The following is an 18,948-nucleotide window of genomic DNA, read 5'->3' as shown; positions in this document are numbered from 1 at the left end:
CACCCTTCCTGATTTTAAACCATGTAGTGTTGCTTGCTCTGTTCTGACGACTCCCTCCTGGTTCAAGTATAGGTTTCTCATACGTAAGAAGTGATTAAAAATACCATGACTTGGGTATAAATTATTAATCTTCAGAGTTATATATTTGTAACTCTAATATTTCATATTTGAATTACAATTACATATTTCAATCCAGTGTTTGAAGAAAGAGGTTGATAAGTGAGAAAATATGGAAACAGTTAAGTGCAACGATAAGGAAACACATGCAGAAGATTGGGTTACATGGTCAAGATCTCACATCCTGTTAATAGTAGAATGAGACCCAGAACCCAGGATTTCTGCCTGTCTGTCCTTTACTCCTTCTGCAATACTACAAGGGAAATCAACCCTTTGGCTGTTATATTATTGAGTCACCTGCGACTCATAGCAGCCCTAACAGTCCGTACAACAGCCCTAAACTCTGCTCTATCCTGTGCCAATCTTAATGTCTCTGACATCTACTTCCATTACCCCAGTCATTGAATCAATCCATCTCATTCAAGTGTCTTCCTCTCTTGTGCTGCCCCTCCACCCTTCCCAAGCATGACGTCCCTCTCCAAGGACTGGTGCCTCCTTACAACATGTCCAAAGTATGTCAGACGAAGCTTCAGAATCCTTGCCTCCATGGAAGAGCCTAGCTTCATCCTCTCCAGGACAAACCTTTTTGTTCTTCTTTCAGTCCATGGTATATTCAATACTCTTGTTGTTTCCAAGCTGATATTGGTAGACAGGGTGAAAAGACTTTTCTGGGATATATACCATGCTATAAATGCTTCCTAGTCTTCCCTGTCAATTCATACCCAAGCCGTTTTCCAAAGCCGCCTTCTCTAAGAAGCTTTCCCTCAAATGATTTTATTCCATTCCAGCTGCCATTGCTTTGGCTTATTTTCCCTTGGCTGTAGATACCTTTTCTGGCAAGATGATCTAATAATTGTTCCTTAGAGTCATTTAGCTTCTATAATTTTGCTCTAATGATTCCTAGGAACTATCGTTCCATTTCACATATGAGAAGATAAGGCCCACAAAGCAGTAAGTGGCTTTGGTCACAAAGTCTAGTGTAGAATATGATATTGTAAGAGTTGACCCCAAATTAGATAGCCTTACCTCCAGACAGAGCAGAGTCCATGTTGCATCCTGTGTCAATCACAGTTCATTTCCCAACTGCCCAATTAAGACTACAGCTGTTTTATAGACAAAGCTTGGTAATGTATCATGTAATAGAGGCCTTATTCTTAGCTTTGTGATTTGTAGTTGTGCATTAAAACAACAGATTGAATCCTTTGTTCCACCTAACTAATGTTTTCATCTGCTTTCAATTTTTCTACTAAATTGCTCTGTGACCTTAGACAAGTCACTGCCCTTGCCCTGTGTTTCCACTTCCTTCTTTATTAAATCAGGCCATCGGTATCGATGACCTCGTGGACCCTACCGAACTCTGAATGTTCTAGAATTCCCTACTAATGGATTTTTCACTGTCTGAAGGATAGGTCTCACTCCCCCATGGAAAATCTTTATTCAGTTCCTAACTCCTGCTATGCGATAAGTTTCCTTAAGGGCTTCAGATTACAAACAGGCTATCGTGGAAAAAGATAGGACATGAAGTCTAGAAATATGGGTTCAAATGCTGACCACATGACTTAGTATCTGTATTAATTTACAAACCTATTCATCTCTCCCCTTTTGATAAAATAAATACATGTTTGTTGTCTATTTGTCCTGAAAGTTATAAAAGGTAGATTTTATGGAAATGCATGGCTCATAAAGGCATTCAATGTGTAAATCCTTCTTTATAACACATCTTGCCTTAATGAGAAATGAGCATCTCTAAAAAAAGAAATTTTCCAGATAACAGGTTTACTAACTTGAGCCACAAAACATTGATGAATTTTTCATTAAAATCTTTCTGAAGTAGAGTTTATGCTTCCTTAACATGTCATATAGAATATACTAAAAATATTCAGAAGACTTAGAAAAAGTAGCAGTCCTTCAGAAAGTGGGTCTAATACCAGATACTAAAGGCAGGTGAAGGGAATGTGATAGAAAATTGCCCTGCTTTCTGACGAAGCTTGGGTTAATGAGGAATCATCAAAGGGTTTTAAGCAGCATAGTTACAGGATCAAATGTGATCAGAGAGATCACCAAGTCTGCTGAATGGTAACTGAATTGAGAAGGGGGGAAAAAAAGGCAGCTGGGAGACCAACCAACCCCCAGGCTGTTGTAGTGATCCCAAGGTGAGGTAGTGCGGATTTGACTGATACATAAAAATTCAGAGATGGACAAAGATGTGTTTTCTAATGCGCTTTGACTTTATAAAAGAAATCTAAATGGACCTATTATCAGCCAATTGTGAGAAAAGTAAAAAAAAAAACCAAAAAAAAACCAACCAACCAAACATGGAAGACTATCAAGGAGACCAAAAGAATTGCTTAGTAAGTTGCTACCTACAGATAATCACTATTAACAGGTTAAGTTCTTTTTTTACCATTGTTGTGTTTTTGTTGTATCTAAAGAGTTACTCATGTCTTTATAAAGACAGATTTGATTTTTTAAAATGTGTTCAAATTGATGTTTCCAGAATATAACTCTTAATTGTCAGTTAACATGGTACCTAATTAAGAGTAAAAATAATATGCCATTATTAAATCTTTTGGTTTCTTTCATTAGCCAGGTCAAAACAGCTCATATACATGGATCTTGGTTGACCTGAGGCTTCAAACTTGGGCCTCTTTTTAGCGTGTAAAGTCTCTGTAAATGTTCATTAAAATTATTAAAAGGGGAAAAAAGTGGGTTTCTGTTGTCAATTCTCATTTCTTTCCACAGAATCTGTGGATAACTGTCCGAGTAACTGCTATGGGAATGGTGACTGCATCTCTGGAACCTGCCACTGCTTCCTGGGTTTCCTGGGCCCTGACTGCGGCAGAGGTGAGAACACACTCTGTGAGTTTTGTGTCCTCAGTTCAGTTGCCATCTAATCCATATGTGTATGATTTGGGGAGACTAAAGTCTTTTCAATTGCTTCATATGCATATGAAAATGGGTCGATAAATAAGGAAGACCAGAGGAAAGTGGATGTATTTGATTTGTGATGTTGGTGAAGAACCTTGAATATGCAAAAGAAAGAAACTAATCTGTCTTGAAGGACGTGCAAGCAGGGTGCTTCCTAGGGGCAGAGATGGTGAGCTTTCCTTTGCCATTATGTTTTCATGTTATCAGGTAGGGCCATTTCTTTGGGAAAAGGTATTGTATTTGGGAAAGTGGAAGGTCAGTGAAGGAGAAAAAGGTCCTTGATGAGGTGGATTGGCGCAGTGATTTCAGCCCCGTGATTGCAGCAATGGGCTGAAGCACAGCAGAAGCTGTAGTGATAGTGTGGGATAGAGGCAAGCTTGGATGACATATACAGACAATTGCTAAGTCTGAGCATACTCGACAGCACTCAGCAACAGGCAAGTTGTTATATGAGCCGCTGCCATGAATTTAGCCTCCGTTGTGGCAGCCGCAGTGGGACTTCTGAAGTGCTCCGCTCTTGCCAAACATCTCTGAGCTTTATTTTCACGCAATACAATTTCTGTCCTCCCTTGTTGAGGATAGTCTGAGGAACTGTTGGTATACTACCATCTAGCAGTGCAGGCCAGAAGTTTGACTAAGACCACCATGGAACATTTCTCCAACCAGGACCCCAGTGTTGCTGAATATTTGGACTCATACGGTGACAGTGATGACCACTACTACGGCAGTCCAAAAGGCTGCCTAGGGTCCATTCTTTGATTTTGGCATTCATTTCTGTCCTGAACAATGAACACAGAATGTGCCAAGAAGAGAATCTGAGAACTTGGCACCCTCCCTGCAGAGCTCAAATGACCCCTTCTTTCAGTTTTTCCATCTCCTCCCTGACTCAGTGGATATTTGGCCCCTGCCCATTTAGGCACATGGGTCTTATGCCAGGAACTGGGGGTTATAATTAACAAGACATGCTTCCAGGAGCCCCCAGCATGGGCTGAGAGACAGACAAGTAAATAGACTATTATAAAGCTGGACGTGAAGTGCACCACAACAAGGGTAGGTGGAGGAAGATTCTATTGGCATAGAAGAGATGAGGCTACCTCAGTTTGGAAAGAGATAAAGGCAGAGAAATCAGCCAGGATGAATGGCACTTGAACTGACCCCTGATACTTAAGAAGTGTCCAGTATAAGGCAAAGCTGGTGAGTACAGGTGTAAGGAATGGTGCCTGTAGATGCTATGCTAGGACACTGCCTTGGCTCTGCTTTTCTTCCTAATGTGAAATAGATTCCATTTGAGGCAGTGCAGCCAGCTTTAAAAAGCAAAGAAGCCAGTGGGGGCCAAGAGATGGCGGTGCAGAGAGAAGAGATGAGTCATTCCTTATAACAAAAATTATTTATTGTCTCATCCTATATGCACTTAAAGTTAAGAGCCATGTATAAAAAGCCTTATTGTATCTTGGCAGGACTGGTAGGTACTTACAGCACAGTACAGTATAATTTATTTTTATATAGTGTCCTCCAAACAGATGATCACAAGACCCCTTGGGGCTAAAAGGCAGAATGGAAAGATAATATTTTTAAGAGCCAAGTTGTACTCAGCTATTCTTATAGAGAGATGGTGATGACTGGAACTTGAGGAGAGGTCTGAAAGGGAAGAAAAGCTGAGATTTGCTGGGTTAAAGGCAACAGTATGTGCTGCTGAAGATGAGATGTGGGAAGGTCGAGTGGTGTTAGCAAGAGAAAAGGTGGAGAAAGAATTTGAGACAGGAAGAAGGTCTAGCCACCATCTTTCCCAGTGAGAACAAGGAATTAGATTGAAACTTCCTGTCTAAAGTTTCCAGCCGCAGCCATATTTTAACAGTAGCATGAAGGGCTGGGGAAGGTAACATTCATTGATCACCAGCTCTGCTAGGTCCACAGTGGGCATTTTCACTTCTAGTTCCACAAGCATTTCAACTGGCTCAGAAAGAAGTTGAGATTATTGGTCAAACTAGGGAGAAAGAGGCAAATGGGTCTGCTGGGCTTTGATTCATGCCAGCTTTCTTGTCCTTTCTCCCCCAGCCTCCTGCCCTGTGCTCTGTAGTGGAAATGGCCAGTACATGAAGGGGAGGTGCCTGTGCCACAGCGGCTGGAAGGGCGCAGAGTGTGATGTGCCCACCAACCAGTGTATCGACGTGGCCTGCAGCAACCATGGCACCTGCATCATGGGCACCTGCATCTGCAACCCTGGCTACAAGGGCGAGAACTGCGAGGAAGGTATGGCTCGTGGGCAGGCAGCACCAGCTCCTTCCTCTGAGGTCATAGCCCACACACAGTGCCTCAGTGACACCCAGCAAGCAGAGAGACCTCCGAGTGCCCTGGGGGCTCCCCACACCCCAAGGCAGGAACTCAGCACTTACCCTGAGGAAGAGGACAGACAGATCAGAGGAGGAGTCAGAGCAGGGCAAGAGAGCTGTCCTTTATTGAGCTGTACCACATACGGGGCTCTATAAAGCCTCAACTGTGGATCTATTTAAACCCTATTAGGAAAGGATAAGAGTCTCTATTTTAGAGTTGAGAAAACAGACTCACGTCATGACTTGCTCAAGGTCACATGACTGTGAGATGGCAGGATTTTACTTTAGTTCAGTCTTTTTATCTCTAAAAATCAAGTGTTTTCAGTCCCCTCTGTGCTACTCGGCCTGCTTTCTTCTTGCACTTCTGATGTCTGAGTCTTTAGAGACTTCCAAGCTCTACCTTCCCTTATGACACTCCTGTGTGTTATGCTCAGATGTACACTGGGTTCTGACGTCCCCATGCACCTGTCTTCCTCCTTTGTAAAGGAGACTTGTGCCTGGGTAGAGTATGGCTGCCAATAGCACAGTGACACTTGGTGTCAGTTTATCTCTGGAAAATATTGCCAGGTGAGATAAAGAAATATTTCTATTTCATAAATAACCTACTCCATAAGGAGTTGTGCCGTTAACCCAAAAACTCTGTGTCTCCACCAGCAACTCCACAGGAGACAGACAGATGGGCAATCTTCTGTGCGATTTACAACCTTGGCAATCCAGTGGAGGGTCTAGTTATGAGTTAGTTCTGACTCCAGGGTAATTAACTTTTGAGTATTTCATAAATTTTGAAATGTGGCCCAGAGAAAAACAGTGACATATCTGTGGTCATAAAGCTGACTAGTAGCAGGGCGGGATTCAACCCAGGCCTGTTTCTCCACAGCTAACACTCCCTCTCCGTACCTGCCTAAGATCACCAGATGAGCAGAGGGATATTGTTCAGAAACAGCACAGTGTAGAGTTGATCAGTCAGATGTAGCTTTGGGTTCTAGGTTGCTGCCTGATTCCTTCATCTGTAACAGGAGTCTCTGCCTCAGAGAGCGACTGTGAAGCTTCCATTCAATGACTAGGTATAGCATACATAGAAGGAGCCCCGCGATTAAGGACCCCCTTGTGGTTAACCTAAAGGCCAACAATTTGAAGCTACCGGCCACTCCACAGCAGAAAGATATGGCTGCCTGCTTCCATAAAGAATATTAGAGCTTGGGAATCTCTCCGGGAGGTTCTACTCTGTCTTACAGGGTCACGGTAGTCAGAAGTAACTTGATGGCAACAGGTTGAAAGCACACAGCTCAGTGTCTGACACACTATAAATGCTCCATAAATATTACCCACTGCCATCAAATCGAATGAGGCCCGTAGCAACCTTCCATTAGGTTCCGGAGACTGTACATCTTTATAGGAAACTGCTGCCTTTCTCCCAAGAGGCATCCGGTAAATTCGAACTGCTGGCCTTTCCGTTGGCAGTGCGACACGTTACACACTTTAGCTGTTATTATTGCAGGCAGTCTCCAACTTCTGTGCATTCCTGATAAATCCTTTCCTCTTCCTCTTTCTATCTGGATCTTCTTGAAAAGAAATGAAGCACTAATACCTGGTTAATCATAGCTCCAGACACTTCTCCCTCCTTCTTCTCTTTCCCCTCCTTCTCCTCTGCCTTTTCCTCTTTCTCCTCCTCTTCTTCCTCCTGTTCCTTCTGCTCTGGCCCCTGCTCTTTGCACCTATCACCTACCTCACTCTTCCCACAGGGGGACCTTTCTTCCTCTCTGTGACCATGTCCTCCAGTGCCCCCTGTCGCCTGCAAAAACCCCAGCTTCCCACCCACTCCTCCCATAACTGCCCTCCTCATCTGCCAGGGTTTATTCTCTCAGCCCTCTGACCCCTTCTCTCTCTCCTCTTTTTTGCACCCAACCTCCTGCCTTTGTGTTTACCCTGGATGACTGCTGCTGCTACTGACAGCATGCTCCCCAGAGCCAAGGGCTGCCAGCACCCCACTACCACTCAGCCAGTGTATCCTTTGGCCCCACAGAGCTCCAGCCAACCTCATCCCTCAGCCCTTCACACCACAACATGGCTGGCTTGCAGTCCCCCCTCAGTTTAGCTACACATAGCTAAACATTATTATTATTACTTATTATTTCATTTTTATGTTCAAAATGTTTTCAGGGATCTGAAAATGTGTCTTTGTTTCTTTTATATATAAACAGGTACATTATATATACTGTATGCCAAGGGCAATTGGCAGCATCAGTCTGGATGGTGAAGAGATTGAGGTAGTTAAGAGTTTTCATTTGCTTGGCTCCACAGTCAATGCTCTTAGTACCAGCAGCCAGGAAATCAAGAGACAAATTGCACTGGGAAAGTCAGCTGTCAGGGACCTCTCCAGAGTACTAAAAAGCAATGACGTCAGACTGGAGACTAAGGTGCACCTGATCCGGGCTATAGTCTTTGCAGTTGTGTGCTATGCTTCGGACAGCTGGACAAGTGATGAGGGATGATAGAAAGAGAATTTATGCCTTTGAGCTGTGGTGCTGGAGAAGAATGTTGAATATACCATAGACTGCTAGGGAAGCAAACAGGTTTGTCCTGGAGCGTGTGAAGCTGGGCGGCTCCTTAGAATCAAAGATTCTGAAGCTTTGTCTGACATAATTTAGGCATGTTGCAAGGAGGGATCAGTCCTTGGAGAGGGACATCATGTGTGAGAGAGTGGAGGGACGGCGCAGGAGAGGAAGACCTTTGATGAGATGGATCGATTCAGTGATTGGGGTAGTGGGAGTAGGTCTGTCAGAGACAATGAGGTTGGCACAATATAGAGCAGGGTTTAGGGCTCTTGTACATAGGGTGGCTATGAGTCAGAAGTGACTCAACGGCACTTAACAGCAACAACCAAGGGCAAACGTTTGACTAATGTTGGATAGAACTAAATGTTCTGACGTACATACAAGTCATAACAAATTTGACTTAACAGACTTAGGACCAGAATTCAGTCATAATCCAGGGACTTTTTGTATGATTAATAATAGTAGCAATACCCTGAGGACAGTTGAAGTACATTTCCTGTTTCACTTCACTCAAAGATTTGATCAAGTCTTTTGAAATGGATACACTTTGCATTTTGAATTGACAAATCATTCAGTGTCCTGGTTGCTACTTCCGATCCCTCAAAGTTTGGGAGTGATCCTGGTATCTTCCCTGGTGACTGAGACAAGTTCCACTGATAGTCGTCTAACCTCATTTGGCCTAACCAACCCCTTCCTAAGCGACCATTTTCTTTGAGAGACAAAGAGGGCGAATGTAGCACAGCCCTTGTAAAAGAGTAGAGAACAAGAAGGGATTAACGTCTGCAAAGCATTACCTCTGCCTGAAAGGCCCAGAGTGTGCCTGAAGCTCCTGATTCAGACCTGTTAAGTTGGATGGGGATTACCCTCGGCTGTCTGAGAGAGGAGGTGTGCCTGCCTCTCCAGCAAAGGGACTTGGTCATCTATCTGATCCTGACAATGGTGACCTTCATCAACTTTCCTTTTCATTTGAGTCACTTGAGGTGAAGACCCTAAGAAGGAAAGAAAGACCAAAAAAAGAAAAAAATATTCCACTTGAAACTATGGGGGCTCTCCCAACCTAGCCCCACCAGGATGGTGTGAGCCTGGAAGTGGGGAGTCATCCTTCCCCTCAGAAGCTGGACGGGGACACAGATCTGCAGGCTTATTTACAAAGAGAGCTAAGAAATTGTTAGATGTTTGATTTATATTATCTCTTTGAAAAGAACTTATCTTTACTTCTGCTTGCTTTTCTGAGGTGGGCCATCTGGTATTGATTCCTTTTATTATTTCTGTTTCTTTGGAAGAGCATCATTGCATATTCCTTGTGTTTAAAATGGGGTTTTCTTGGGCCTTTGTCCTCCCGCCCTTCGTGTCCCCCCCCCCCCCGCTTTTCCCTGAGCTCTGCCCTAAAAGGTTTCACTGTGTTTATAAAACATCAGCTAACAAGCTTACTTTTCTCTCTCTCCCTCTTTCTTCCTCTGAAGTTTATTACCACATATCGTTTTAAAGCTTGAACCGAGCCAGCAGGACGCTTGGAAGGAGTTAGGGGAAGGGCAGTAGGCAACAGTCTTAGACCACTTGCAGTGAAACATGAGACACAATTTTTGGGTTTGGTCCCCAGTGCCTCTCATAACTTGTGTGGCCACTGACGTGCTGAACCTTTTGGGGACTTGGTTCTGTTTGCAACATGGCCACTCCAGCCTTGTCACGGTATTAATGGGCTAGGCTTATGTGTAAAATGTTGGCTTGAATGAGGATGTCCACTAAGAGGAAAAAAATGTGTTTGTTTGGAACTTTTCTATTTAAGAAAACATTAAGACTGTTTGCTAAACAAAATTGTGCTCATCTCCCCAAGTATTCTTCTTTGACCCCTTCCCCCAATCCTTCTAGCCCCAGAGCAGCTGATCTTTCTATTGTTGCACACGGCTCCCTAGGAAAGAAATATTACTCATGGAATTACTATAGTGTGGTGGTGATAAGACAAATTTAATCCCATCCTAGAGTCCTTGTCACTACGGACAACACAAGGGGAGGATCTACAGATGACCTCTTTGGCAAATAGAACCTCACTGTAGTGCCATAAATGACTCCAGGTTCAAGATCAGCAGAACACAGGGACAGTATTCTCTCCCCAGGGAATCTCAACCAACCTGCCCTTCGCATCCATCCTGACACCGTAAAGTCTTCGCACCACCCTCCTGTCCCAAGTGAGATGCCATGATTAATTGACAGAGGTAGCCTCTCATCACTTCCGTCTGATCTTTGTTCTCTGCCTTGACCATCTGCTAAAAGCATAAGATTCACTTTGCTGGTTTCTGGACTCTGATTAGGCTTCATACAGCTGATGAAGGGTGAGAATGGAATGCCAAGACTGCTTGCTAAAATTGACAGCCTTTTGGTCTGCTTACCAACAGTGGAGATTTATCAGCGCATGCCCCAGGTCACTGTGGAATTCACCGAGACAGTTGCACCCCAAAGCTGGGGACAGGAACTTATAGGATGGGAAATACTTTATAAGCCTTGGGATGGTAATTGCTGAGTTGTTTCCTGTCAAATTAGAAAGCTTTCTGGATCCAGGGACTTACCACAGTTGCCTAATGGGCCAGAATAATCCTTCTGAGTTTTGAGATCTGAGGGAGGTCATAAAAATGTATTACTGTTATTATTTTTGTTATTTTTAATTACCAGGAAACCCAAGCAGTCATACATCAGCCATTATTACATGGTGTCCAGAGGCTGCTGTCCAAGAGAGTCTTTGCTTACTTTGACTTTTATTAATTCTCTGCTTGGCCCTATTCCGTTGCTTGTTTCCTATTTATTTCCAGTTTAAACCACTTACTTTATATATTTTTATATATGTATATATATATGTAGTGTATTTATGCATTTTTTTGAACAAGGAATATTGTTGTTGTTGTTGTTGTTGTTGTTATTGTTGTTATGTGCTATCAAGTCACCTGCAACTCATAGCAACCCTATGTACAACAGCTCTGAAGCCTGCCCTGTCCTGAGCCAGTCTCACTGACTCTGACACACTTACTGGCATTGCCCTAGTCATTGTATCAATCCATCTTGTCTGTGGTCTTCCTTTCCTGTGCTGTCTCTCCACCCTTCTGAGCATGATATACTTCTCCAAGGATCGGTCTCTCTTGGCCACATGCCCAAAATATGTGAGATGGAGCTTCAGAATCCTGGCCTCCAATAAGAAACTTGGTTTCACCCTCTCTAAGACAGAGCTGTTTGTTTTCTTGGTCCATGGTATGTTCTCCAGCACCACAGCTCAAAGGCATCAATTCTTCTTCTGTCATCCTTAGTCATTGTCCAGCTCTCTGATGCATAGAAAGTAATTGTAAAGACCATGGACCGACTTAGGTGCAAGTTAATCTCTAGCATGACATTATTACTTCTCAGTATTCTGGAGAGGAACTTGACAGTAGATATACCTATTGCAGTTCATCTTTTTTTTTAATTTTATTTTATTATTTTTGTGTGTGTGTACTGTCAAATCAGATCTGACAGGTACAGGAGGAAATTGCCCCTCCTTCCCCGGCAGAGCATCTGGTGGATTCGAACTGTGCGCCTCTGGGATTGTAGTTGCAGCTCCTTGACACTAGGCCATGCAATTCATCTTTTGAACAAGGAGTATTGTAGAGGAAAGGGGAAGAGATCTGCCTGCACTACAAAAGAATGACTTGAATTTCAATTGCTCCACTTAACCAGCTTTGCAAATCCTAGCAAGTTGCTCAGCCTCTCTGCACTTCTGTTTCCATGTCTGTCAGATGAGCATAGTTATGCTGTATACTCCATAGCATTTTTATAAAGATTAAATAATATATCATAAATGTGTAATAGCCAATTATCTGGCACAGAACAGGAACTAAGTTAATGCCAATTATTTTGGGGTTTAACATTATTATATTTTAGCAAATAGTAATTCCTGACTTCTGATCTTTATATCTATCATTTATGTCATTAAACTGAATCTCTTTTAAAACCTAAATAGTAGGAAAAAGAATATTTCTTTAAAAGCCAGTCTTCAAGAGAAATGTTCTCAGAATATTGTCATTTATAAAGTCTCTGCCCATGTGTCTCTGTGACAATTAACATACCCAGGTGGAGTGTCCCAGCCTTTTCCTAATGCAAAGTAAAACATTCTGGGTGATCAAAGATGAGTAAAAGAAAATAATATCTGGATGATTAGTGAATTCTAGCCAGTCTGCCCACGTCATGCTGTTATGTCCTGATAGAAGAATAAGAAGTGATGATTTTGCAATGATTTCATTTCTACAGTCCTTTCAAACCTCATTTTCATTTGATTCTCAGAGCAACCTGAGCAGTGGATCTTTTTACTGGATCTACTCTATAGAGAGGAAGCTCAAACTAGTTACATGGCTTGACCATGATTGTAGGTCTGTGGTCCGTGGTTTATCCCTTTTCCCTTGATCCTGGGTCCTCAGAAGTCAGTGCTAAACTCTTTCCTCTGCAGCATCAAGACTTCCTCTTGACCTTTGTTAGGAATCTGATCACACTCATTGCTGCTCCGTCACCACTCTTTTTTCTTGAGTCTTTAAACCAGACACTATTGTTCTCTTACCAAATAATAGAATCTCCTTCCTCTGAAATGGAACAAAGGCCTTTGTGGCTTTTGGCAGAGTAGAAAACATGGAACTTTGCCATATGTCTTCTCCTCAAGTGCCTTTTGCATTTTCCTTTAGAACTACAGCAACAGGATAAATTAAGCTTCCTTTTCTTTTCTCAATACTTTGTGGATAATTAAAGGTTAATTTTACATAACCCTTAACTAAAATTTTCATTCTGGAGAAGCATCCCCAGACACAGAAATAGAATCAGCTCTAAGTCAGACAGACCCATTTTCCAATCTCCCTGTCAGGGATTAGCTGTGTCTTCTAGGATACATTGTTTATCTCTCTGAGCCTCAGTCTCCTCACCTAGACCTCACTGAATGGTAGAACCGAATCTGACAATGTACATAAAACACCCAGGATAGTGCAAGTACAAAGAAGAGGCTCCACGCATATTCCTGGCTATTCCTCCTTCTTTCTTCTCAGAGTGGTCTTGTCACCACTCTGACCTTGAACCCTAGGAGCTCTTCACGGTCTACTTGGCTGTGAGCCACAGCCACACAGTCCATCTGTGACGTAAGGAAAAGCTGTGCAAAGTCAGCACATGTCAATTGAATGGTCATGGAAATGTTTGCACTCTGGAAAGTGAGCTCTGAAAGATTATACCCATAACAAGACTTTTAGTACAATGATGATATCAAATGAAAGAGTCTGGCTACTAACCAAAAAAAGTTGGCAGTTCTAATTTACTAGCCATTCTCCTGGAGAAAGATGGACAGTCTGGTACCATAGTGATTTTCAGCCTTGGAAATTCAGTGCGTTAGTACTGTTTTCCCCATCAGTGTCCCTGTTTGTGTCAGAATCGACTAAGTAGCTATGGATTTGCATTTGGTTCTCTTTATTCTTATGTTCACTGAAATAAAACTGTAATAGAAAGTTGTTATGTGCTATCAAGTTGGAACCAACTCGTAGGTGACCCTCTAGTGGGTTTTCAAAGGCAGGAGATTGCCCATTTTTCTCCCACAGAGCAGCTGGTGGACTCAAACTTCATTCTCCAAATATTCAGTAACTCCCAATTACCAAGTATTGTTCTAAAAGAAGGAAAACAGAAGTGAGCAAAAGGGAAAGTCTTCTATCTTTGCAATTATAGACAAGAGAGGCACAATATCCCTCTTCTCCTTTGTCCACTCCTTGAGCCTCTAAGATAGTAATTCTTACCACATTTCATAGAGAAAGGAACAGAAACTCAGAAATTAAAATGACTGGACCAAAGCCAGCCAGCCAGTCACTGGATAGTGCTGAGAAGAGAACACATAAAGAAATGTGTCTCTACTGACCTCTCTTTCTCCCCTCCGCTGCCCAGTGGACTGTATGGACCCCACATGCTCAGGCCGCGGTGTCTGCGTGAGAGGCGAATGCCACTGCTCAGTCGGATGGGGAGGCACCAACTGTGAGACGCCCCGGGCCACATGCCTGGACCAGTGCTCAGGCCACGGAACCTTCCTCCCGGACTCTGGGCTTTGCAGCTGTGACCCAAGCTGGACTGGCCACGATTGCTCTATCGGTAAGTGTGGGGAGATGAAGGATATAGCAAGGGTGAGGGGTGAGGGGGGAAGTTTTCCATTAGTAATGTAGTACCCATTCCGTCCTGACCAGAGATATGACCATGTTCTCACCTGTGAGAACGGGTTGTCCATGCCTCTGGATGCCATCTCTTTACTGAAACACTTAGCTTTCAGAATCTCTGCTTTTGGGTGGGCAGAAGATTCAAAAATTGCATCCTCACATCATTGTTTTCATAATGGTGTCCAGGAAACCTTTCATCTTGACAGTGTTAATTGTAATTATATGTAGGTGTTCTCACCAAAAACTCACCTATCGCACATTAAGATTCTGATTCCTGGAAGCAGGGTCATCTATAAGGAACAGTTGCCAGATAAGGTCTGCAGGATAGCATGCTTTAAAGGATGCTTGCCCCAACCAGCCAATCCTTTGGGTTCCTTATCTCCTCAGAATTAAATCTAAACTCAGTATTAGTAGTTAGGATTCTCCATAATCTGGCCTCCACCTGCCTCTTTGGCTGCATCTTCTCCTAGCCTATAAATTCTATGAGAGTAATCAAGACGCCTTGTTGCTTTCTATATCCCCAAAATGTAACATAGGCTTGACCTACAATGAGTAAATGAATGGACACATGATTCAATGTGTTCTTGATTGTTGCATTTGGTTCACCATAGGATTTAAATAACTACAGTTCAAACAAAAATTATGTTCCTAGCCTTCGGTTGGGAAGCACTTGAGGTTTATAGAACCTCTCAAGCTGACGGTTACATGAGAACATCGATCTAGCACCTCGCACAGTACCCGCGTACAGTAGCTCCCACAGGGGGCCTGAGCACAGCAGCCAGTATGAGGATGGGGCAGTTGTGTACAGATTCACTGTGAGTCAGTGCCAGCACAAAGGCACCTAACAGCAACAACAACGGGTTATGTTTACAAAGGTGTCTTTGTCCCCACTTAACCAATTTACTGAATACCTCAATCAGTGAGTACTTGCTGAGCACCTACAGTGTAGTAGGTACTCTTCTAATCGTAAGTGAGACAGAGATAAATGAAGAAGTTCTAGCCTTTGCGAAGCTTGCATTCTTGGCAAAGGTCAGGCTGGGAAGGAGCAAGAAGACAATAGACAAATGACAATAAAGGAACCAATAAAGAAACTTCAGTGCAGAAAATGCCTAAGCAGGCTTGTTCACAGACACACAGCTAAAAAAGGGGGTAGCACTTCTAACTACTCTTTTCCTTCTATATCAAATTTTCCCAGCCAGTCCATAGTGTTGGGGGGAAAGGGAAGCTCAGATTAGCTCACATTTTGTGCCCTAACAGTTTCTTGCTTTTTATCAGAAAAGGTGGTTGAGTCCTTTAGTGAAAGTGAGATCCATATAGAATTTGTGCCTTTGGGAGACTTTGAGTTGCCTTTCTTCACTGAATGGAGAATGGACGTTCACGAAACAGTCTCAGTTGGACGTTTATCCTTGTTTGCAAAGCTCGTGTAAAGACGTGACTGCAAGCACAGATGTATGGAATCTCAAGAATAATTCTTTTTATATAGCTCTGTTTATAGCAATATAATAAATGGCCCTCTTAAAACTATGCTGGCCTGTATTGTGCATTATGTGGCCACAAAGATAATTTATGAGCGGTATATAACTGTCCTTTGCATTGTTAATCCTTGATGAAACTCCACAGCCTCCAAGGAAGATGCGTATAACTTTGGGTGAGATTATTAAGTATTCTTTAGTTGGCCCTTTGAAAGGAGACAGCAGAACCATGGGAAGAGGCTTTGGCGAGAATTGTGAGGTCTGCTCTTTCTCAATTCTGTGTACACCCCTTCTCATAACTGGTATCAAAAGTGTGGGGTCTAACTTGTGAAGGAAGATTATTTCTATGTAGTGAAGTGAATTCCTGGGTCAGACAGACTTGGGTTCAAATCTTTGTCCTGCTCATTAGTAGTTGTTACTGGCGTCAGCCTGAAAGATTGATGCTTCAGACCCACCTGGTGCCGCCACAGGTGAAAGACTTGGTGAGCTGTTTCTGTTAAAACCGCAACCAAGAAAACCCTAGAGGGCAGTTCTCCACATGGAGTCACTGTAAGTCACAGTCCACTCAGTGACACCCAGCAACAATTTAACACCTGTAACCTGGAAGACATGTGTCACCCACTAACAGTTTTAGCTGTGGAAAGCCGTGATCCCATTTGTAGGCAAACTACCTCCTGGTTGGGACTAGAATTACATGGATCTGAACAGGCTTCACACAGCAGTCCTTCCACCAGAGTCTGCTTGGGGACAGGTGTGTCTCATATAATTATATAAGAATCCAAGGTACTTGAAACAAGTTTACCTTTGATTTGAGCATTCCATCTATTACTCAAAATGTGCAGTCTCAACTGAAAAATGCAAAGCAGAAACTAACTCTGTCACAAACATGTTAAGATAATACAGAAACACTCTTAGCATGCCATTTGACTCATGATAAGGGCTCATTAAATGTTAACTATTGTTGAAATTATTACATTTTAAAAAAAAATACACCCATTGGTGAGAACTCCTGATATTAGCAAAGGCATCGTTAACTCTCCTTGCCATGATAATGATGATTTGTATTTACCAAGTTTTCATGACGTGCAAAGATATTCCCACAGAGACACATGAAGACAGACATAACGCACACTACAGCAGTCCTGTGAGGAAGGAGTGACAGGTACAGCATTAGCCTGTGAGTTAGTTCATCATGAGGCCCAGGGGTTACAGTGACTTGCCTGAGGCACTGCAGTGAGTGGTGGTGAAGTGGGGAGTCAAACTCCAGCCCAGGACATCAGGTCTGGCCAACTTCCCATCATTTTATACCATTTTCCCAGAGGCCTTTTTCTCCTCAGCTGTCACTTCACCTCTGGAAGCCATTCTTCAGGATAATGAAAAGAACTCAGTTACTCTCTCCTCACCTTCTACAGTAACCGCCAGGGTTTAGTCCTGGTGCCATCGCATGACCTTGGCAAAGCACTTGACTTTTCTTGACTTCTCACATAAGTGAAAATGGAGATAAGAATAGCACATACCTTGGAGGGTTATGTGATCACCAGCTTATATCATTTGCATACACACTCTCAAGCAGGGCCTGTTGTAGAGTGAACACCTGATGGGTTTCTGTCGTCTCCCTACCAAGGGCAGTTTCCCTGAGTGAAAGCTGGTTTTGAATTAGTGAAATTTTTTGTCAAACTAAGCAAGAGATGCCTCCCTGACTGAATGTCACTCTAGCTGAATGTCACACGATGACCAGGGAGTTAGCTGCAGGGCAGTAGGCCTGGCACTGGCTTTTATTTACGAATTCCTGCCTCCATTATTGAATGATTTCAGTATGTTGCTTCGTCTTTCTAACCTTTTCTCCTCTTGGGGAAAATTACTTGATGGGATTGTTATGTGGTTTAAGTAAGACATACAGACACAGTGGTAACAGTGTTTGGGACACTCAGACACTCAACAAGCACCAGATTTGTTACCATTTTTTCATTGTTTGCTGCCCGGCATGGCAGAACTGGCACACACACTGCCCAGAGCCTAACCATCAGGCACTGTGGGCCAACAGACACAGCCCAAGGGTTCCTTGTACTATCAGCGTTGAAACTGGGTTGTTGGGTTGGCAGAGATGTGCCCCTGCCATCTGCCCCTAGGAGGGAGATCTGTCTCTTAAAGTCTGACTATCTTGCTGCTTGGCACTGAAAACAGAATTTCATATGAAAGCAGTTTATGTCCACATGCCCTGCACTTGGCAACAGCCCTGTAAGGAAATGTGAGCTGACAAGTTCCCCAGCACCTTGGTAGACCTGTGGAAACGGAGAAGTCAGATTGTATACAGGTGTTTGCCCAGGTCCTGGGGTTCTCAGCATCTTGACTTCCCAGTCTCTTCACACAAATTCCCTCTCAGATTATGTGATCTTCCTTCCTGACAGATCACACAAAAGAACTGAGCAGATACCTGTGGTCTAGAAGGGCTAAGATGACATATCCCCCATCCCCACCAAGCATGTCTCTGTCCTCAATTCTGGGCCCAATTGCAAGTTGACTTTCTGAGCCATTTGGAATAATGGTGATGGTGGTGGTGATTACTGTTGTTTGATAGATGGGAAAGGGTTAAACAGGGGAAATGACATGGCCAAAATAACTCAACTTCTCAGTGACCAACATGGAATGAAATCCAAGTCCTTTCTTCCTAACAGCCACAGGATGGAACATTAATTTAAAACCCACCCATTTCTTCATGCTTACTAGACACTAGGCACTAAACTAAGTCCTTCACAGCCACTATCTTAGCTAATGCTCATGACTGCCCCGTGAAGAAAGTATTGTTTTTAGTCTCTACCAAGCTAACTCCAACCCTTAGCAACTCTGTACCACAGAATGACATGCTGCCCAGTCCTGCACTATCCTCAGTCAGGCACCGCTGTGTTTGAGCCCATCGTTTGCAGCCACTGTGCCAATTCATTTCAGTAAAAGTCTTCCTCTTTTCTGCAGTATCACCAGTTCCATTTTCTGCATGAGAAAACGGAAGCTTGGAGAGTTAACTAAGCACCAGCATCCCCCAGCCCCACCCCCTGTTAATAGTGGCGAAGTCCAGGTTCAAATTAGATCTGACTCAAGATTGCACTTAAGCACTGTGGTACACTGCCCAGTGTGCTTAGGTGAGTTACTCTCCAGCCAAGCTGTGCCCACAGTGAGATCACGGCTTGCCTTTGTATCCTGAGCCCAGGGTCAAACATATATATGGTAGGTCCTCAGTGATCATTGAATGAATGGCTTAGCCTGTGACTGGTTAAAGGGATAAAAAGAGAGTCCATTGGGAACACTCAGAAGGAGAGGCTACAGTTCACAATTCTGCTCAGGAAGACCCCGGAACCAAAAG

The 18,948-nt window shown here is 43.3% G+C and overlaps 1 protein-coding gene across 1 annotated transcript in view; it reads left to right on the top strand.

Moving 5' to 3' along the window:
- Nucleotides 1-18,948, top strand: part of TENM4 (teneurin transmembrane protein 4) — a 613,887-nt gene that overhangs the window by 430,228 nt on the left and 164,711 nt on the right. Inside the window, exons 10-12 of the mRNA XM_006882894.1 lie at nt 2,860-2,961; nt 5,101-5,295; nt 13,856-14,056. Of these exons, the coding sequence (XP_006882956.1) occupies nt 2,860-2,961; nt 5,101-5,295; nt 13,856-14,056 (498 nt within the window). The remainder of the gene's footprint in view (nt 1-2,859; nt 2,962-5,100; nt 5,296-13,855; nt 14,057-18,948) is intronic.

This window comes from Elephantulus edwardii, unplaced genomic scaffold, assembly GCF_000299155.1.
Source record: "Elephantulus edwardii isolate Elephantulus edwardi_28Jun2011 unplaced genomic scaffold, EleEdw1.0 scaffold00025, whole genome shotgun sequence".
Lineage (NCBI taxonomy): Eukaryota > Metazoa > Chordata > Mammalia > Macroscelidea > Macroscelididae > Elephantulus > Elephantulus edwardii.
The sequence above is the reverse complement of the archived record's forward strand: the minus strand, read 5'-3'. Positions and strand labels throughout refer to the sequence as shown.